We start from the raw sequence: 22,832 nt of genomic DNA, 5'->3' as shown, positions 1-22,832 counted from the left end.
TACTTTTTTTTCCCCCCTCTCTTTCACACGCATGCACACATACTCTCCACCTGACAGAATTACACGTACCCTGGGATGACTGGAAGACGAACTTTAAGTAAGTGTGTGTGTGAGAAAGTGCACACATGGCTCACAAAGAGAGAACTGTACAGGACTTTTGATGTTTAGTTAAAATGGCGCACCGGTGTGCGTGTTAGTGTACCTTATCTCGCACGTGTGACATTTGTCAAATGCGACTGGGCGCCAATAAAGGTGGTCACATTGTGTGTCTGTGTGTGTGTGTGAATCTAATTAATGACTGGCAGAGGTCCCCCGCAGCTCTGGTAATGTGCTTAGATCAGTGTTATAAACAGGGTGTGAAAGGTCTACTCAGCGCCAGCCATTTAAATGACTGGCCTCTTGTTCAGGTAGATGGATGGAAATGTTCTAATATTAATGATCACGTCCCCCGCCGACCTGTCGCGAGGTGAAATGAACAACGCAGCCCTCAGCCTCCAACAACAATTAACGGGCCAGAGCCAGCCTGTCTGCCATTTGTCATCACTTACCCCACCTGTGGACCCCCGCAGAACACACGCTGAACGTGTCTGTCGATATATACAGAATGTTCGCTTTATTGATTTGAAAAAATGCAGTGGTTAATGGCATAGCGTTCATCATCATCTTTCATCTTCCTTATTTATTTCGGGGCATGTTTCTTTTGTTCTTTTTTTTTTGTTTTTTGTTTTGATTGTATTAAATTAAAAAGAACAAAACAAAAATCTGATTATGACTGAATATGACCCAAATCTTGATCTGTCTATATTATGTGTAATATGTGTCTATAGATGAAATGTGGAAGATTATGTTCTTAATAACTGACATAAGCATCTGATCCATATTGTTTGCATGAGCTTGGATGGATGACCTTGCATTGAACATGATTTGTGAATGTAGGCTAGCTCTACATTGTCAAATTGAATCTGTAATTACGTCTCGGGATAATACAGATGATCCAGAATAAAGACTGATATCAGCAGGAAAGTACTAGATGAAAGATATTTAGCAACATCCTCCAGAATGACCTATGGTTCTCACAGTCCAATTCATATTCATGAGCTGGTCCTGAGTAGGAGTGCAGAGACATTGGGGTTACACATTACCATTACCACCCCCTCTGAGGTCAACTCCCACACATTCCTGTTAGCCATTGCACAGTTAGCCGTCACATTGAGTCACTAAACTTGCAGCTGGTTCTTAAAATAAATGAATTCCACAAGTGGCTGTAAACAAAATGTCAGAAATGGTTAATTTTTGCCCTGGGTGTGTGGCATGCATGAAATGAAGATGCATAATCTGTGTAAATAGTTGAAAAAGGTCATTTCTGACATCGTAACAAGTACTGAAGCTGCTGTTTTTCAGTTTGAAAAAGAAAAAAAAAAGCTGGTAGATGTGATAAAACTGCAGCAAGAAGAACGTCAATAAATGTGGAACGTCTTTCTGCACGTGTGGTCTTGTATGTCGGTGCTTGTGTAGATATTTGTGTGTGGTGGCACCTAGGTGTTGTGTTATCTCACCGTAGTTCAAGTTAGTAGCATACCCTAAAGATGAGGTAGACCTCGAACTATAGAGACCTTTATGGCAGTAAAGTTGGGTTGGACTTTTGATTCAAGTGTTTTTATTAAATTGCTTATATAGTTTTTTTTTATTTTCTACATTCAAAGCACAATTCAAGTTTCTTACAGACTTTATTCATTCTATGCATCACGCATGCAAACACAAATGCTCTGGTAGGATGGGCACTCCCTGCCCTTTCTCTAAGCCCTCTGTTGCTTCACACAAGCTCCCTACATTCTCCAATCCGGTGCCAAATGGACCGGGGCGGAAACACCTTTGATGTACATGGGTAGTCTGTCTGTTTGAGTCCGGCGTTTTACAGCCGACTTGTCAAAACTGTTGATTCACCATCACTTTTGCAGAGGTGGACCAGTTCTGAAATGGGTGTCACACAAGTACCAATGGCTTGCTGTTTAAACACGGAGCTCTTGTACACAGCTATCTCTTATCAAGTCATCCGGGACTGCAAAAGGCCCAAGATCTAAAGTTTTTGTGTCTGCCTGCAAGCTGAAGCGCCTGAAATCAAAGAAGTGCTGCCCTCCTTTGGATGGAGGTTTTGAATATAGTACACAGTACTTCTTGCCTCACATTGTAGTGTATTAACATAAGAAGAAAATAGAGATATGAGCCAAGATAGAAAGAAGAATTTCTGCTTTACTAAACATGACAACATGACCAAACAAAACGTGTGCACGAGTCGTGAAACATAAGAAGGTGGCACTTGTACTTATCAAGTCATCTTAAGGGCTTCCTCTATTGTGGCTCTTTGTCCAGTCCAGTGGGGACTTGTGTCCTCTTTCAGCCTTATTCTGGGCTAGACAAAAGTGTGACTGAAAGTATTTTTATCCCTGCAGGAGCGGAGTTATCTGGCTATTTTGAGCTATTGATGCTGAGCACTGGACATTAATCTACTTTTGCAAAGAAACGCTTTGAAGAAAGTGTCCGTTGAAGTGTCACAGATGGGGAATAAATGAAATTAATAAATATATGGTACACACAGTTTGATATCTCTTATAGGCCAAGATCAAAGCAAACCAACTGAGTTCTATTCTACCTAATATGTTTTTCTGTGATAAACAGTCCGGCTGAGGGAATAATCCCATCAAGGAAGAAAAAGATTAAAAAAAGAAAAAAAAAAACATCAGATATATCACTCAGCGCAGATGGTTGGCACGGCTACCGTGAAGCATCCGTGTTATTATGGGATTGGTAATCTCGTTTCTTGGGTCTGAGTGGAAATGCAGACCTTTTTTTTTTTTTTTTTTTTGCGCCTCGTGGTTTTGGTTTTTCTTCCAGAATCAGGTGCAGACACAGAGACAGGAAGACAGACACAGCAGCCCTCTGATACTGTGAGTCTCCATCTGCTTCAGAGGGCTCCGGTAACTTCTTGTCTTTCTTTTTTTCTGTGGAATTTCTGAGTAGCTTGATGTATTTGACATGTGTGTGACAGCGCTGGTTGTGTGCGATTGGGGTTGAGGCATCATGCTCGCTACCCCGGCTGCGCCTTTTTATTTTTTATTTTTTTAGGATGAGCACGCATGTGTGTGTATCTGTTGGGAGTCTTATACACATACTCACAGTATGAAGATACTCTTGTGCTTGTGTACACAGTAGTGGTTTGCGCACTGTGACTAAAGCAGATTGTAATGATCTTACTTATGTGCACACAGGAGCACATCTACACTAGATGGATGCCAGGATATGGATCCATACACATTCACAGCAGCAGCACATAGATAAACACACACAAACACACACACACACAAACACACACACATACAACACTAGCCCAGAGCCTCACCTTGATATCTTGAGCTTCTGTCATGAGTTAGAATTTGACACCAATGAATGTGTGTCAGGTTGTCAATTTCTTCCAACAGCCTTTGAATGCAGTCTGGCCATGAATAGTGCATGTTGTTTTGTTTTTTAGATTCCAACTGTCTGCAAGTCTGTTTTTGTTTGTTCCAGAATAACTTGGAAGGCCTGTACACTCATGTGCATCCTTTAAGAAAACTTTCAGCAGGTGTTGTGTTGTTTAGCCTAAGGTAAAGATTCAGCCCTGAAGGTAAATTCACCAAACTGCTTCAGATCTGATGCCCTCCCATTTCTTCCACCTCCATTATTGGGATCTGTTTTCCTCCCTCCTGTCTTTAATGCACATACTTTTCACCGCTTGCCCTCTTTTTGATCCAGCCCCCTTTCGAGTCAGGACACACATCTTTTTATACCTGCACTTTAATGTTATTACCTGGACATTTTATTTCACTCTAAAAGTCAAGACATATTTTGGCAGCCGGTTCCCATTTTCCCTGTAGTGTGCCACATGGGGTCTTTGACATTATTAGGGCAAAAGAAAAGTGAGACGCTTGTTGTAAATGTCTCGGAAATATACACACGGACGGTTCTCCTTAAACTATCACAACCGCTTGCTGGTTGATCCACAGGCCATTCACGCAAAACTTTAAAAGATGTAAAAAGACAGTGGCATGTCGGTGACATTTCTCCTTCTCCTGCTGCCGAGACACCATGCAGAGGCTGTGTGTGTGTGTGCGTGTGTGTGTGTGTGTGTACACCTGCAGGGAATGAAAATTAGCTTCTGAACCCACATATGCACACAGATATAACACCTCCATGTACACACACCTACGCACAAGCACATACAGGAGGGCAAATAGAAGCTGGGTGGGGAAATAGTTGTGAAATTTATTTGGGCATATAGTTTTTATGCCAGTTGCCATTGGATTTACAGGTCAGAATGGAATGCGTCCCAATGAAAAGTACTTTGATCCCTTCACCAGGTTTCCGTTTTTATTGGTGGAGCTCTGTATGGCACAGGGCATCTTTTATAAGGTTGTGAGGAACCCCACAGCAGCCTCCACCAAATCATAAAAATGTGAGACGTCAATGAAAATGACTGTTTACCAGATTTGGTGACATCACCGCCAGTTTTGTTAGCATCATTTGTTAAAATATATATTTTTCAATGATCCCAAAATAAAAATATAATACAAATAAAATATAACTCTAGTATGTGACATTGTTTTAGATTTCACACTAAACAAGTTGTAGAGTTTACTTTTAAATCACATTTTTATTGAGGTATATATTTAAGTTTTATGTTTTCACTAAAATAAAGTTTCACAGTGGAAGTGGCAGTAGAGATAGACTCTGAGAGTTATTCTTTGTGTTTCTGAGGAATTGACATATGTAGAGCATACAAGGCTGTAATAGATTTGTGTCACACAAGCTCTATGTTTCTTAACCAACTTCTCATCCCCATAAGTAATGTGATAGTTTTGTAATATTAGTGCCCTGTCACAGCACTCTGTTAGAAGGTGGATGTTTTAAGGTACCCAAAAGCTACCTGCAGAAGGTTCCTGCTTCTTCCTATCAGCTTATATCACTGTGTTGTGTTCCACAGAGGCGGAGGCTACTGCAGGAGTTGGGAGACCAGAAGATCCCTTTTCTGGGACCTTCAGATCGGGGCTTTCAGCAACTGGTGAGCCAGCCATGCTTTCAGATAATGCTAATGATGCCTTTTGCCTGCTGTAACCTGCTGCCTCAGCCCTGTACCTTGTGAGCTGAGAGAGAAACGCTAGTGTAATGGATGTAATGGAAATGTGATTCCATTTGTAGAAGATTTGTATGCTCATACTTTTAATGATAAGAATATCTTGTCTTTCTAAGTGGGATTCCAGTTACTCTGGCCTGGTTCTGAGGAAATCCTGCTCCGTTCCTCCTGAGCTCCATGGCCGGGTGCAGGCAGCTCTCCTCACCCTGAGAAAGAAGGGCTGCCTCCTGAGGGATTTGGTTCGTGTCCGTGACCGTGATGTGTTCACCACCGTGTCGCGAGCTCTGCTTGGTGAGCCGGGCCACACATATCGCTATCTGGACACAAGGCTCTTTGCCATCCCCTGGCACAGTGAGGACACGGAAGTCAAAGGACAAAACTGTTGTGACCCTGACTTGAGGGCTGCCTGCAAGGCATTGTGGGAGCTTAACACCTTCTTCTGTACTGATGTCTCTCAGCTGAAGGAAGGAGACAGGCTAACACAATGTACAAAGGGAGAGGCAGAGACCAAACAGGTTGAAGAGGGGGACACAGAGTCTAAACACAGTGAAGACTCCAAGAACAGTGAAGGAGGGGACTCCGAGTCCCGGCAAAGTGAGGAGGGGGACACAGAGTCCAAGCACAGTGAGGAATGGGACATTGAGTCAAAACACAGTGAAGAAGGCTGCTCTGGGTCAAAACGAGAAGGAGAATGGGAGACTGGGTCCAAACATAGCAGTGAGGAGGCAGAGTCCTCCCAGGTTAAACCAAGTGAAACAGGTGTTGCAGCAGGGTCAGAACATAGTGAAGGAAAATATCCCGGCTGGTCACCTAAAACCACTGTTGGCGCAGAGACTGAACCTATGGGACTGGGGACCCAAGAGAAACCCGTGGCCCAACTCAAGCACAGCCTGTCAGATCACCACACTGAGGACAAAGAGGAACAGGCAAGCGGGCAGGGCTGTTCCCAGCCGAGTCCTCCGCAGGTATGCACCGGTCCTGTGAAGTTCAATGTCACCTTACTTAACTACATGGACCCTGCAGCTATGAGCCAGCTCAAAGAGGAGCCTTACTATGGCATGGGGAAAATGGCAGTTGGGTGGCACCACGATGAGAACCTCATCACTCATTCGCCAGTGGCTGTGTACAGCTATAGCTGTCACGATGATAAAGGTAAGGAAGAAAGCTAAAGTAGCTTAATGAGTTAACTCAATAAAAATATTTGAGATCTATAGATTCAACACTTTAGAGTACCTAAATCCAAAGTATTGAATGCTAGTCTTGGCATGTTTCTGAAATTAAGATTCTTTTTGTCTTTGACTGCAGTTTCCCATCAACTTAGCTCAGTTGCTTTATGGTGGATCAGATGCTTCTAACCTTGGTGTATTATGGCCCTTCAGCTGTGCTGTAGCATCTGTAGACATGGCCTCTGGTGAGGCAACCATCAGATCCATCTGTGTGATAGTGTCAGGGCATTATCAAATGTCATCACTGGCTTGCTGCTGACAGCCTTATCGCCGACGTGTGTTGGGAGATCACAGACATTTGGATCAGAGCTCTTAACATGCGCTCAATGGCGCAGTCTAACAAACAGGCCTTATCACACACACAGCATCTCATCTAAATCATTTCCCCAAGAAATGATCAATGTGCAATTATCTGATATGGAATAATGAGCCCTGCTTTGATAAGTGTTCCTAGACTGTACTGTATGGATAATACGATGTCTCCTAATTATGGAATGTGCACTCTTTCAAGAGCTGATAGATCTTCCTGATCGAGTGGATAGAGAATCTCAGTGAGAGGGGATCTTTATAGAGTATATGCAAAACAACTGCAGCAGACAGTATCACCATATCAGATATGTTTAATAGCCTCCTTGTAATTTGTCATCTTGTTTTTAAATACGTTTGCACAGTATACTGTACATTGCAAAATACATTTTATTGTAAAAATATTACATCATAACACAAATGATAAATGAAGCACCATTTCGTGCATTACACTTTGCATGAACACTTTATCATCAAACCCCGAAATGAGTGGATTTTAAAGTAAAACGCGATATCCTGTTGCAGAGGGAGAAGGTGCAGCTGTAGTTCAGCAGACATACAGTACGTGTTCTGTACTGTTACTCCACCATCTGCATCTGTGTCTTGAAATTGTAATTTTACAGTATCGTTCAAGTCCAATGCCAACTGCTCTGACATCCCAACACATCTTAAGCCTTGGCTTTTCTTCATTGGCGTCCCCCTAACCAGGAACACCTGCTCCAGAGGTCTGCCTCAATGATTTGTTCCAGGCCATTTCAACTTTGACCCTGTGAACACAGGCTTCAAACGCTATGGCATAACACCTTACTGGGCAAAGCAGCTGTGTCTTTTCTAGTCCTGAATGACCCCACAGCTCCATACTGTAGAGAGGAAAGTGTGATCAGAGCGCCATAGAGCTATATCCCAGTAGCTGGCTCTGAGAATTCCCAGAACCAGACAAATGAAATTGTTACCCTGAGGACTGTTGAACTCTTAGAATAAAGTTCACATTTCTTACATTGTGCCTGAGAAGAAAGAAACACAGCACATTAGACATGTTAGATATACAGAGACAGGATGGTTTGCATGACACCTGCTTCCTTTGAGAGGCTTTCTTTTCTCTTTGGGCAGCCTCACCTAGTTTTTTTCTTTTTGCTTCGGCCAGCGGAGTGTTTTTCCCAGCTGCACTGGTCCAAAGGAATCTGCCACGACTGAGCATTTTCCGGCACAGAGGATGATCTTCCACCATTCCTGAGGCCTTTGGGAGTGCTGTCATTAGCTGGCTCTCAGAGCACAATGGCTGGAAATTAAGTTACTATTTATCCGTGCTGAGCAAAGGAAAAGGCAGCTGTGGGGCAGAGAGGCCCAGAAAGACTTTAGTATTGATTTTGGTGAAGGGTGTTGGCCAGCCAAGCCAAATCTTGTTTTCTTAGTACGCCATGTAAGAATGGAAGGAGATAGAGGAGCAGGGGAGGCGGTTACAGTGAATGGGTTCAGAAACAGGAATATCATAGGATACCTACTGTCCAATAACACACTCTCACACACTCACTAAACAACATCAAGGGCTTTTATCCAACTATTTCCTCTTGCACAGCATAATGATAGCATAAAGATCCTGTGCTAACAGCCAATATAATCACAGCAACACATATCATCTTTGCTCTGCTGTTAAGTGATTCTTGCCTTCTGGAGACAAAGGCTTACATCTTACATCCATTGTTTGGGTGGTGTGGATTTAATCATTGCACTCCTTACTATATAAAGTGGTAACCCTTAATATTATTTAATTTATTTTTTTGGCTACATCTTTGCTGATAAATTGGCACTGTTATAGCGTTTTAGCACTACATTACCCAGACATATCTTGTATTGTGGAAAAAAAAAAAAGTGGTGTTAAACATCCTTAATTATAAAGTTTCCCATTAGAATGTGAGAAATTTTAGTTTAAGCGTACGCTCTGTTGAACTAACACTGGTTGGAAACTGTTAAAACTAAAAGCCTGAAATGTGAATATGAATGTAAAATGCAAATGTTACAGAGTTTGGCTATGTATGACTGACAGGTGAGAGCAGTGAGGGAGGCAGCGGTGAAAAGGCCTTCTGGAGGATTGGGCTCAAGGTAGCCTGGGACATCCACACACCTGGCCTCATGCTGCCACTGGAATCTGGAGACTGCTATTACATGAGAGGTACTAAATCTTCTCTATAAACACACACGCACAGACACACGCGCATGCGCATGTAAACACAGAGCTCACACAACTCAGTCACATTTGCCACCGTGTCTGACTTTGGAGGAAGGAACAGTTTTATTACCCTGTGTTTTAGTGTTTCTGTCCCAAATGACCCATAGCAGCAGGATGCACTTCACTCTCACTCTCACTCCCATGCTCTTTTCTCTTTAACTGTCTCTGCAGGAGAGATGGAGCTGAGGTGTGTATGTGTGTGCGAGGGGTTACTTGGCCTGAACACAGAGCTTTAAGGTTCCATGAAATTGTGTCCATTAGAGAGGTTAGGAAAACCAAATGTTATTTTTTGAAGTCTTGTGACCCAGTGCTGACTATGTCTCTATGGAGAGGACAGACAGCGAGCCACAGGGGTGTAAATCATAGCTTAAGGCTTTTGGCCGCAGTAGACACCTCCACCCTCCTCTTTTCGGCCCTGTGGGCCCTTCCAAGCTTTCTCATATTTTCTGAGTGTGAAGACATTTATCCACATCACAGCAAAAGCTTGTGTTCAGATGTACAAAAAGTAAGGCCCCTGGTTGCATGAATAGGGGATTTATATTTTTTTTAAGGGCCTTTTGTTTTCAAAGTAACATAAGGATAGACAAACAGTACAATCATGAGACAGTCCTCCCTTCATCTGCTCAGTGAATTGCAAATGAGTTGATTGTGATTGTAAGGTAAAGTTAAACAAAAATAAAAACTAATGTAGATCAGTAGTATAGACTAAACTCTAACACCATATCCATCCATGATATTCAGCAAGATATTATGCAAATTTAATTTACCCTTAGGACTCATAATCATATATCTTGTTTGTTTTATTTAATCCATCTTTACATACCAAAGATTATCTCTTTGTTTACTACTATTTCCCCTCAACTTGGTTTGGGTAATTCCTTTTCTGAAGTCCATCTAACTGCTGTTGGCCCATGGTGGCTGAAGACAGATACGAACCTCCTCTGATATACACTATGTAGCAAAAAGCTTCTTTCCACCTACTTACATTTTCTACTTATGTGATTATATATGTATTTGACCTAGTGATTAAAGAGACTTCCTTGTGATTCAAAGTTCACAGTTTTTTCATCCCTCTATCAGCATATACATATATACATTTAGTGCATAATCTCATGTGCTGTCAGTGTTTTTTTTTTATGAAGAACACCCTACCTGTGCACTGTAGAAATGTCAAAATCTTAAATACACTGCAAGATTTACAACAGCTTTCAGCTGAGAGCAGTTTGGAGTCCCAAGGATGTAACTGACGTGATCTACTAGCACTATATCAAATGCGTTTTTGGAGGCGATACGCTGTATTTTAAGTATTTTTTTGTGTCTTTTGGATTTTGTTGAGTTTCATTTTGTGTTCTTAGCCTGGGAGCACTATCCTATATTTCACTAAACAGTGCAAGTTAAAAAAAAAAAAGTTTTATGTATAGCATGATATCTAAAATATATGCAGGTGATTTATGGTACAAAGGCGGGGGCAGGGGTTGCATGGACATATCATATGTGCGCAAACACATGGGCTGTCCAGATGCTGTACACTTACAGTACCCGCTGCCTGCCAAGGTGTACAACATCAAATGCTGTATACAAATGTTGTATTATAAGTAACCACATTCTGGAGTAATCAGCATGATTACAGCAGGTGAGAAATTGCTGTTTTGTTAGCATCGGAAAAATCTGCTTTACTTGTACACTCTAGATTGAACTCTGTATCTGTAAGAATTAAATTTCTTTGATAAACAGAACAATTCCTGATGGGTCTTAGTTTGCCAATAGATAAGTATTAGGTAGCTGCTTTATTTTTTATGTTAGCAGGACTTAAATAATAATTTGCTGTGCTTTTTTTTAATACATCCATATACCATATGTCACATTTATTACCCTGTAACTGTAATCTAATGTGTCTACGTTATATTAAAGTAGTTATAGTAGTTTTCAAATAGGCCGCTAGTAATTGTTTGTCAATCTGACTCATTTTTTACAAGTAAGAATTCCTGAACTTGACTCTTTGAAGCTGCTATGTTTTCTTCCGAGAGTGACGATGTCTGTACCTAATATTCAGCCTGACGGGGCTTGAAGCCGACCTCCTTTAGCTGGATAAGATTTACAATAGAACAGTCAGTTTCAGGCCAGCCATGATAATAGAGTGATGGGCTGTTGTGCAGACCATTCTAATGGGACTTGACTGTCGCGGATCAGTGGGGATTTATGCTCCACTTGGTGAGTACGCCCTTGAGAGGCCAACTGCTGCACAACGATAGCAGCTCACACAGTCCTTGGCTGTCTGTCGCTTTGTCGGTCTACCTGAATTAAATACTTGGCACAATGCACAAACATATGCACACACCTATAAATTCACACAACCCACATGCACAAAAATACACATACTCACACATGCAAGGTATGCATTCCTCTGCTTATTGGACGAAGGACATGCTCTCCCCTACTCCTGTTTCATACACACACACGTACACACAGAGAGAGCAGTCACCACTAAACCATGTGTTAAAATATATTGTACCAGTGTTTCAGTGACATACACCGTATGATAGATAGTTTTGTGGTATTAAAAGAAAACTACAATGGTGTATAACCACAGACACCGTAATGTCTTTTCAGCACCATTTGTCGTCGGCTGGCCCTTTTGAACTGCTAATGTCTGAGCTGCTGGAGGCAAATTGAATCACCATCATTTCCACCCAAATGGAATTTCAGTGGTTAAAAAAGAACAATGCAAGTCTTGACACCGGGCCTGTTCAATAATCAGATTTCCAGCTCCCAATGCACAGGGGGACTGGAGAAAAGAGTTGACCCAATATATTTAAAAGCCTGCTTCCTGGAAAAGGAGGACAAGTGGCAGCAGGCGCAGGGGTTGAAAGAAAGATAAATATTTATTACAGTTATCGAGTTTGCCTCTACTCCCTCCTGATCCCACTGACGCATCAGACGCGCCAAGAAAAGAGCAGATTGATGGAGATAATTTGTTATTGGATATAAACAGTTTTAAAGACGCAGAGTAATTCTGCCCAGAGACCTAATCCTTCACAATCTCATCAGGGTGAAGAAAACACCGGCAAGTTGTTTTGTTTGTCACCATCTTTTTTTTTCCTCCTACCAGACAATAATATCTTGCTCCCAAAGCATTTGGCTGTTTGACTTTCAAATCACAGGCATTAGCCAGTGTACTCTTGCTCAAGGCGGGTGTAAATATGCACATGTGCTGTGAATGACAGCTCTGTCATGGCTAAATTAATTATTGGTATGAGGCAAATAATGGCAGAGCTGAGAAACATCTATACACACAAAGAAACACATGGAGGGATACACAGGAAACAGCAGTAAGGCCTCTTTGTAAAGCTTCTGTGGTATTGGACAAATGTTTGTTGGTATGGCTCTTCCATCTTGACAGATTGAGCGCGATCTGGTTTTGTTTGGTAATTAAAATTATAGTACAATGCTGCTCATTCTATTTGAATCGTTGCTGGACCAAGCGCAATCTGTCTGAGCTTGCAAGATGACTTAGTTGTCATGTTCCTTCACATCCTGCTTTTCATCTGTTTTTCTGTTGTAATCAGTTCTTTTCTTTTCATGGTACGTTTTATTTGTTATTTTATATGTATTTAAAACCACAAGATCAAAAGATGAAATCTTAACTCCATCATATAATCTTATTTTAGTGCTCTCCAATGTTTTATTAGTCATTTTGGAAGGATGAGTATTCTTTTCTTTCCTGGTCTGTCTTTTATTCACTTTATTCACTGATTGTTGGCAGTATTGTTATCAGATTCCTCTCCCCTGTATTTACCAGATGACCTGAACAGTACCCACCAGCACTGTGTCCTAGCTGGAGACATCGCACGCTTCAGTTCAACACACAGAGTTGCCGAGGTGAGAAGCCAACAGTGTTTCGGGTTTGTCATGAAAATGCTTTATAAATTGCCAAATCCTTTTGGATTCAGTGAAGACTGCCGCTGTTACTTACATGCTATTTTAGGGAAAGACTTTGTGAAAATTCAAAGCTGTGTCTGTTTAACATCTGCAAGATTTAAAAGGTCATGTTTTCAATAAATTGTGCTCTCTAATGACTAAAAGGAAATACAAATGTATAAAAATAACTTTTTCCTCATCATTCTCTGACACCATTCATTACATAAAATCAATACTAAATAATGGCATTAACATAAGATGTGATGAATCGAATAAAACCTGTTTGTATGCATGTGTTAAAAACAAAGATACTGTATTATAAAAATGCATTAAAATATATTAAGATACAAACCATAGTTGTCTGACTTTGACAAAAAATGTGATGAATGTGATTTTGATCATGATAATTGCCATTTGCACATCAGCTTTATGTAAAACCTAAAATATAAGTTTTGGACTGTGCACCCCGCATGGTTTATTTGTATAACACTGGGTCTGTTCATTTCCTACCAGTGTTCCAGTGGGACCCTGACCTACATCCAGTCACAGTGCCAAAAGGCCCTGTCCAACCTGCACACTGACCCAGAGACAGGTTCCCACAGCCTCCTGGCCCTGCTGCCGAGAACGCTACAGCACTGTGAGGAGATTCACAATGAGGTGGGTCAAGGTGGTGTGTCTTCATATGTGCGCGTGTCGATTGTGAACACATTTGTCTGTGGTTTTCGAATGATTTTTGTGTTTGTGTAACTGTTAATATTTGTTGGTATTGGCACTGTTGAGTCAGTGTAGCTATTACTGTAACTTTTAACTTGTAAAAAACCTCTTGTTGAAGTTGTTGTTGCAGCTTGTTTTGGCCTGTTTGGTACACCAGATGTATGAGATTTGCCACAATAGACAACAAAAAAACGTGCCAATAAAGTTTAGACAATAGCATGCCAGTCTTTGAAAGTTTTAATATACAGTATGTGTCTGTATTGTGAACCTGATTGACACTCACTGAATTGTTCTGATGCGGTAGTCCTTGCCCATCTGGCACTCCGAGGAGGTTAAAAATGGCTAAGAACCATCTGCAAATATTTCATCAGTATGGGATCACAGAAGATATTAAAACATTATCATGGAATATAGAGAATTTAGGCATATGAACAATTTGGATAAATATCTAATCTACAGCATTTCAACAAATACACTAACACATTTTTTGTGATTGAGACTGTGTTAAATAATACAGGAAACCAATTTATCCTTGTTGACATGTCCTTTCTATTTCCTCTGCTTCATGGGACTTACAGACATTATATACTTTAGTGGCCATCCTCTAATAGCACGTTAAAACTCTGTAAACGGCAGAATGGGAGCTTGCCAGCTTTCTACTCCCTACTTACCTGGTTGTTTAATGCCTCCAATATGAAATCCAGGTTGTTCTCATTTGTCCTGGCCTGTGATGGATCGTAATGCAATAGCCTCTCCATATGTTATCTAAAGATGGAGTCATGCCCCGCTCCCCTCCCTAACCCCTTTTTACACACAACAACGAGTGATGCTGGCTTGGGGTGTTGAGGGATAGAGCGAGGTCAAAAAAGAGGAACATGAGGGGCCGTCTGCGGAGCCACGGGCCCCCAGTGCTAGCTTGCCGCGGGCCAACAGTTAATATAGCATTTCACCTCTCCCCCTTTACACCCCTGGGCTCAAAGCGCGCATCCTAGCTGACGCAAGCACCCGGGCCCCTCAGCAGGACGCCATGACAGATGAGTCTGACGTAAGGTTGTTTAAAGGTTGTAGACAATATTAATTATTCAGCACTGCCAAACAATAGGACTGTCTGTGTCAGGAGGAGCGCTGCGCTAGTTGAGCTAGCAACACCTGCTAGTTTGCCGCATAGCGCCACAGGATTACCAAGCATTGGCCCCCACCAGGACAGCAAGGAAGGTTTATTTAGGAAAACAGGATGCTATTTATGAAAGAGCGGGTGTGTGTGTTTGTATGCGTGAATGTTTAAGTAAGGAGGGGGGGTTGCTCTCGGGGGCTCAACCCTACCCTACCTGGCACTCACAATGATCGATGTGGCCATTTGTTTGGAGTTGCCCACGAGAGCAGAACACCCACTTAAATGATGTATTGTTGGTAGAGTTATTTATGATGGCGGCCCACTTTGGCGCTTGGCGGGTGCATATTGCGCGGGTCGTGTTTGACATGGACGACCGAGGAGCGAACAAGCCTGAGACGCGCAGGCAGCCTGACCTGAGCAGTGCCTTATGGGCCTTTCCTTTTTAAAAAGTGCTAAACAGCAAGGTAGCACTGGCTGAGGTGCCATGGATATTGTGCAATGTGTTGCAAAGGGGGGTTGGGGTGGGGGTTGACATTTGTCAGAAGATGTGGGCGGGTCTGACGATGATGAAGCAGAACGTCTGCCATCTGAGTATGAGTGTTCGGGGATGGGGCGGGATGTCGAGTTGAAGTAGGTTTTGATGGGAGACAGAGACAGAAATGAAGAAAACTGAAGTTCCCACCTGTTTGTTAAGCGCAGCCCCTCTCGCTGTCTCTTTTTAATCTTACCTCCTGTCTTAGGTGGTGTTGGTGGGGGGGTAGTCTAACATAGCATCGCACACGGCCCCTGTGTGCACGTTTGGCTTTGAAATGCTAATCCCAGATGCAAACGTCTTGTCTCATTTAAAGCCACTGTGTCACTTCCCAGGTGGGTGTGTGACAGAGTGCCCTGAGGGACCCCCTCTAATGATGCTAGTCCCCCACAGTAAATATTGAAGGGAGGGGACAAGGTTTTCCCACATGTTCTGGCAGAAAGTAAACTGTGTGGAAGCAGGTATATGTGACCTTCCAATGTCCTGTTTTCAGGCCACAATGTCTCCCTAGGCTCTCGGGTCTTTGCTTGGCTTTGAAACACCTTTCCTGAGGGGCTTATGGTGGCAATATCATTGTAATCTTATAAATCACTTCTCAAAACATAGTTTTGCCAGCAGACCCCTGAGCTGTATGTAGTTTGTACTTGTTAGTCCTGTTGTATTTACCAGTTTTATTACCTTTTAATGCTGTTTTTCATTCATGTTAGACATTTTTGTTGTTAATTTTCACTATGTATTTCTTAAGTTTTGTACAAATCCACCTGTTACAGTTGTTTTTTTGAAGATAAATTATAATAAATTGACATAGCTGTGATTATTGATGCACACTGAGCTCTTCTCAAGTTGCAGCTGAGGCGAGAAGACCACTTTTAGCTATATCTGTGACCAGAGAGATTAAGAAGAAGAATTGAACATTACTACTTTGTGGGTACCGATAGAAATGGAAATGTATCCAATGATCTGTGCATGTACAGTATAAGCTTGCATACGACCACTCTGGAAAGTGTGAAATGAGTGTAAATTGCGTGCCTGGTTGCTCACAGAGAACTGGGGGTACCAGTTCTCTGGACTGGTGTGTAAGGAGGCCAGGAAAGGTAAACAGAGGACGCCGGAGTGGGATCGATCCCACTCTCATCAGCTCCCACCTCAGGGCCACAGCCCGGAAATTGATTGGACCTGCTCAGGGAATACCGTGAAGGTGTGGAAAAGAAAAAAAAAAATAAAAGAAAAAAATAACGTGCCTCATTAAATGAGAAAAAAGGGAGCTATTGGCTTTAACTCCAGAGTTGCCATGGTGGACGGTCGGTCAACTAATGTGGGGCTAATGTTTAGTTAGTGTGTCCATCACCTGGAGAGATGACAGCGACTGCCGCAGGGGAGCCACTAGCTTCCCTCTCGCTCCCCCATGCCATCTCAGAGAAAAACTAGCCCTAACAACCACTCTCTCTTTCGCACACACTTTCGATCTGTCTGCCTGGATAGGTGGCATTTAGTCAGAGTTCCCCTCTTGGTAACTCTCAGCTGGGTGGCCAGACTCCAAATGCCACATAGCCAGCACTCCTCAGTAGCTTTAGATGGCCTGCTTTGTGGCTGCCACTGGCCTGCGCGGTGGGGGACAGGCAGCCATGTCAGCTCAAAGTGGAGACACAGGTTGGTTTCTTCTCACTAAAGGACAGGCAGACAATCAGAGAGATGGAAGGAGGGACTGACAGAGAGAAAAGGACGTCCGATATCGGCGCTCGGTGGCTTTGTTGTGTGTTTGAGCTGTAGTGATCGAAGGGGAGTGGATTTGGAGAGTGTTGAAGCGACCATAAAGGATGACATTTCTTTGAAGGGTGGGTTGTATGGAGTGACTGAGAGGCTGCTGAGCAGTGCCACTGGCTGTGTATTCTCCCTGACATGCCCCAGTCCTTGCATGTCATCCCCGCTGTGATCAGAGCCTTTTGGAAGCAAATGGCAGGATGATTCTGTGCACAGCTTCTACCCAAGGCAGACCTCACTCAAGTTGTTGGTGCAAATAATTCTTGCCCTTTGTTTTAACTTGCTTGGGGTGCTGGACGGTAGGTGACTTGTTTCATAATACAGAGAAATGACCGCTTGAAAATTTCAACAATCGCAGCAAATTTTTTTGGCTCAACTTTCATACTTTTCCATAGCACTTTTATTATCACAACCACTTTAAGAAAACATTTGCAAAGTGAGAAAAGGCTTGGGTTAAGTTCAGAAGTAATTTATAAGATGTGTTGTCTGACTGCGTCAGACATAAATCAAGAGAAAAAGGTTTTTTAGTTGTTCGGAATGGCCATACTTGAAGGAAGTATGTGTATGTGTGTGTGTGTGTGTGTGTGTGTGTGTGTGTGGTGGGGTGATATTGTCTATTTTCATACAGTCTGTCCTGGAAAACATTCATTGTGGCACTCATTTGGTCACATGTGTGAATGTGAGATTGTCTGTTTCAAAAAGTTACAGAAATGGTCAGACACAATCCCTCCTTATTCCAATATTAGTAAGGTAGTGAGTTTCCGAATTTAGGTTCGGTTGATGGTAAACTTCAAGGTTTTATTATGAAGAGACGACCACTTCTCCGACAAATTACTACCATAAATAACCAAATTGCACTGGCTAATTTTATTTCGGAATGAAACTAACCTTAATGCCTCCTGGATGAGGTCTAATAACAATCTTTTGTTCCAGAGAAAGATTTTTTAGATGTTATGCACTGTAGCAAAAAAGTTATAGGGAGGATGTGAGGGTACATGCCATGCTTAGCACTTGACATCAATACTAGGGACTGGCGTTCATGTCCCGTCTTGTGCTTCAAGTCATAATCAATACTTAATCAAGACCTCAAATGGAAGAAGTAATTTGTCTCATGGTCTGTCAAAATGTATTAGCCAGTACACATTAGCAAAGACAAAAATTAGGAGTAAATATAGGAGTAAGTTAGATGAGTGGTTTACTCTAAACTCATTGCTGCTTGAATAAAATAAAAATGTAAAAACATTGTACATAATATTTCCATAAAAAAGAAATGGCATTTTTATTTCCTGAGACTTTTTGTGTGGAACTCAGTCGCTTTAAACCTTGTTGCGACTATTTGTGAGTTCTCAGTTCTACAAAGTGTTTGTTGTGTGCATTAGCTAATGCTCTTTTCGAAGAAAAGGAACAATAGCTCTCTCAGTCCCATTTGATGTGTGACCCCTTTACATGCATCCACTTTTTTGTGCTCTACCATTGTCTACGTCAAAATGAAATGGAACGTGCATTGTTCGGGGTGGGTGATTCTTTGTAGGACGTTTTGGGGGAGGGCAACTCATAGGATCTCATATTTACGTTGGCGGCAATGGGGGCAATCTTTGACATACCTACTCACATTGGCAACTGTATGCCCAGACGTTAACAAAGCCGCTCACGCATCTATGTAGACATACAAACACTCTAACATACACACATAAAGACACACTTAGATAGGCTACACCTGGCTACGTGAAGCATCCTCGTGAGGATTAAATCAGCACTTCAAAAGAGCAGGAAACGACAACACTCCCAACGGGGAAGAGGGGAGTGGCTCGGCAGTCGCGACTGTCATCACTAGTCCAGAGCGAAGGAGTGGGAGAAAAGGGGAAGGAAGGAGGAGAATAGGGAGAGCAGGAAATGGGCGTGGTTTTTTCAGGTGTACTCACTGGAAGGAGTGTGTGAATATTTATGTGTGAATGTACTGTGTGTAAGGGTGTGATTGTACTCGTAGAGATGACCAATATTTGTACTATTTGCGGTTGGACTATTTTTCATGCTTGTAATTAGCACAATGTGTTTTTATTGTGTTGTCAAGACAAAGTAAAAACAATGAATACACTTTCCAGGGACATTTTTACCATAGGGGAAATCTGGTATTTTTAATTACGTTTGAAATCTATAAAAGTCAATTTTGATAATGAGACAGAAAAACGAAAAAAAAATTATGGCGAACACTGTGAAACTGAAAAATTTTATATTCACCAGCTGAAAATGGCCATATTAAAACATTTGATCCTGTTTTTTTTCAGTAGGGTAATGGAGGTGTACTTGGAAAGATTGCATATATATATATATATATATATATATATGTATATAATGAAAATGTAGAAATGTAGAAAATGTGTTTTCTATGCTGAAATATTTAATCTTTTTACTGAGGAGTAGTGACAGTTAGCTTTTCCTGTGTGTGTTTGTGTGTGTGTGTGTTTGTTTGCAGGTGGAGTTCGAGTGGCTGCGGCAGTACTGGTTTCAGGGCCAACGCTACGCCCGCTTCTGCAGCTGGTGGACTAGACCGATGGAGCAGCTGGAGAAGGACTGGAGGCTCATGGAGACGATGGTAAGGCCGCTCAGACACACTGCCAGTCACATGGCAACCTCACTGTCTGGTTTCACAGCCTGTGCAATTTACTGAACTCAGCATCACTCACATGACTGTATTAATGTTTTAATAGTCAAAGTAAATGCATAAAGATCTCTCTTTAACAGAAACTGTTTTCCCCCCTAAGCTCAGGTTTAGAGACATACTATCATCAGTCCAAGGCTTTACGTTGATGTCATTTCTTTTTAGAAAATAGTCGTGAAAAAAAAAACAAAAAACAAAACATAGATCTGAATAGAAAAACATATCTCAAATGAGAATAGGAAAAACACATTTATTGACCATGATTTTAATAATTTATTGAAGGCAGTGTGTGGATTGTATATCGTTTTTCAAACACAGTTAGCAGTTTATATCCTTAGATGAGAATAATAATTATAATAATGATGACAATAATAATAATCTTCAGAAAACTTCTTGTCTAGTGCAGCCACTCTGTCATTTCATAATAAGAGTTTCACCTTTCCAAATGCTCGGCATGCCTCTGCTTGTGCTTCTTACACAAACTACATAAGTGATCTGCTGTCCAATAATGCTCCTCACATGGGGGGGGATTGTCTTCGTCTCACCACGGTACATTATTAAGGATGTGTCACATGTTTAATCGGAGCCTCACTTAAGTTTTACTAGAGAAGAATGTGGGCGCACAGCTATTAGTTAGACACCACTGTAAAGGAATCACACTTAGTAATGTCAGACTCATAATTAAGTCACCTTAGTCACAGCTCTGTACTGTACATATGTGCCGCAGACACATGCACACACACACACGCACGTACAGCAGTGTAGCTATACAGCTCACAAACACTCAGATACATGTACATGCTTGGTCTCGCGTCCCCACAGGTTCTATGCAGTCCCCCTCTCATAGCTAGATTTCAAAGAGTGTGTATGTGTGTGTGTGTGTGTTCATGTGTGTATGTGTGTGTGTGTTTAACATCCAGACACCAAAAGCAGCAGGGGGCACTCTTGTATCACTGTAGCAGCAGCAGAGGGAGCGAAAGCTGTGCTCCTCTTTCCCCCTCTCTCTCTCTCTTTCTCTCTCTCTCTCTCTGTCTCCTTATGTCTCTCACCCGCTCCTGCTGTCTCTGGGAGCTCTCTGTCTCTGTCAGTGTCGAGCGCTGAGCAGTAATCACATCTAATGCTCAGGCGGGGATAAAGACAGGGGCTGGAGGAGAACAGTACTGCTGCTGCTGCCGACGCTGCTCGGCTCTACTCATAGTCTCTCTCTCTGCCTCTCTCTCACTTAGTGAAACAGCCTGGCAGAGGGTGGGTGTGTGTGTGTGTGTGTGTGTGTGTGTGTGTGTGTGTGTGGTGGTCGAGGGGGGGGGGTGTTAGTAGACAGGGGCTAAACTCATCTAGAGCTCCACCTCCGGGCCCAGATGAAGTGTGTGATTTGGACCTGTATTTAGAAAAGGGCATCAGTGAAATGTGAGGTCTTTCTCTCTCTCTGCCGCTGCATTTCTTTAATGGGCAAGCAAACCGTATCCACCGTGTGTGTGTTTGTGTGTGACGGCTTCTGTCATTCAGTAGAAACTTAGAATCATCACTTTATACGATGTCATTTTTTTTTTAGTAGAAGAAAAAGTGAAATCAATAAAATAAGAGAATTAAAAATAAGTGTAGAGCAATATATTTTTTTAAATTATATCCCGATTTTTTAAATTTATTTTTGCATTTTTGAAGCATTGATTTTAAAGTTAAAATTCTTCTACCCAAATGATTTTAATCACATGATGTCAAATCACACAAAGGGAAATATAACTTAGCGCATGCTGAACCTTCACAAAAATAATACACTGGTGAAGGCATAAATGTAATCACTCTCTATTGTGATGAAAAACAACATTATTGCTCTCGCAAGCAATATTTACATACACGCATCGACCCCTGATATGCTGATGAAAAGCACTTTATAGATGTGACTTATAGATTTTCCTTTTGGAGGTTTCGATAGCTGTGGCTTTTCTGCAGTTAGATTAAAATGCATTTCTCTAAATTACTTTGAGTTATTTAAATTATGTGGGTTCCTCTACGTTCCTTTATTGCATATATTTTACATTTTGAAGCTGGCAATTGACAGTATAGTGTAATTTAGTGAAATACGAGTGACCTACTGGGTGCAGATGCTGTTTTCCATTTATTTATTTAGATTTTTCTGTTCTTGCCTGCAGAGTATATTCTAAAACAGCATTATTTTTGTCAAATTTGATATCACCATGGGTATTTTAAAATAACAAATATATGTCTCTTTAAATAGGGTTTATAAATTGACACTGTGTTGTTTTATACACGGTGCTGTAGCAATAAAACAGCCTATTGTTTTATCCTGCTAAAATAGCAATACAAACAGCCAGCGTTCCTCTCTTTATTGTCATATTTAGCTCACAGTGTTGTGGGATGCGCTGGGCTATGTATGCGTTTGTTAGTCCGTATGAAGAATATTGCAATATGGGGGGACTAGCTCCTGTTTATGGATACTGTCTCTCCCTGGGGCTCCCTCTCTGCTCCTCAGCCTGTTGTCATGCAAATGCTCATCCTTCCATTTGAATGACATTCTGATAAAATACATAAATAAATAAATAAATAAATAAAGAACCGACACAAAACAAGTCCACTTGCTCGCTCGCCTCTTTTTGGTACCTCATGAATTCATGTGGTTTGATAGAAACAAAGAGACGTGCTGCTGAATAAACTTCAAGTGCAGGCATGAGTGTGTGAATGTACAGCAAAAGTATAGGGGGGGTTAGTGTATGTAAGGTAAAGGTTGTTTCTGGGTGGAAAAAGGACTTTAACTCAAAGGTTTTACATTCCCCTGTGATCTAGGGTGCTAAAGTCCATTTAGACCTGCCTTGCTTGCGGCTTTATGTTCCCTCAGGACTCCGCTATCATGGCTATCATACAATGGTGACATTTCCCTAAACTAGCAACAATGAATAGCTTCCGTCTGACTGAGAATAGACAGAGACTTCTGGCTTTATGCAGAATATTTTAAATACCGGTGTGGTATTTTTTATCTTTCTTCTTTTCACTGTGGGGGAGAAGCGACAGCAACGAGCCCATGAGCACATCTCCTTTTTTTTTTCTCCTGTCCTGCATATGTGTGTGTGTGTGTGTGTGTGTGTGTGTGTACGCGCCATTGATGTTAATGTATGCACTTGGCATGACTTTAATTGATTTAGCAGCTCTGCTTGCACAGTACAGCTTTTTCCCTAATTTGTCACTTTCCTGA

At 41.8% G+C, this 22,832-nt stretch overlaps 1 protein-coding gene across 4 annotated transcripts in view; it reads left to right on the top strand.

The window, feature by feature from the left end:
* The window catches only part of fto (FTO alpha-ketoglutarate dependent dioxygenase), a 114,680-nt gene that overhangs the window by 14,809 nt on the left and 77,039 nt on the right, over positions 1-22,832 (top strand). For all 4 annotated transcript variants that reach the window (XM_027281324.1, XM_027281323.1, XM_027281325.1 and 1 more), the window contains exons 2-7: positions 5,018-5,095; positions 5,284-6,319; positions 8,744-8,869; positions 12,726-12,805; positions 13,358-13,501; positions 19,439-19,558. In XM_027281324.1, the coding sequence (XP_027137125.1) occupies positions 5,018-5,095; positions 5,284-6,319; positions 8,744-8,869; positions 12,726-12,805; positions 13,358-13,501; positions 19,439-19,558 (1,584 nt within the window). The remainder of the gene's footprint in view (positions 1-5,017; positions 5,096-5,283; positions 6,320-8,743; positions 8,870-12,725; positions 12,806-13,357; positions 13,502-19,438; positions 19,559-22,832) is intronic.

This window comes from Larimichthys crocea, chromosome VIII (assembly GCF_000972845.2).
Source record: "Larimichthys crocea isolate SSNF chromosome VIII, L_crocea_2.0, whole genome shotgun sequence".
Classification (NCBI taxonomy): Eukaryota; Metazoa; Chordata; class Actinopteri; family Sciaenidae; genus Larimichthys; species Larimichthys crocea.
Note: the sequence above shows the minus strand (reverse complement) of the source record. Positions and strands in the feature narration are given on the sequence as shown.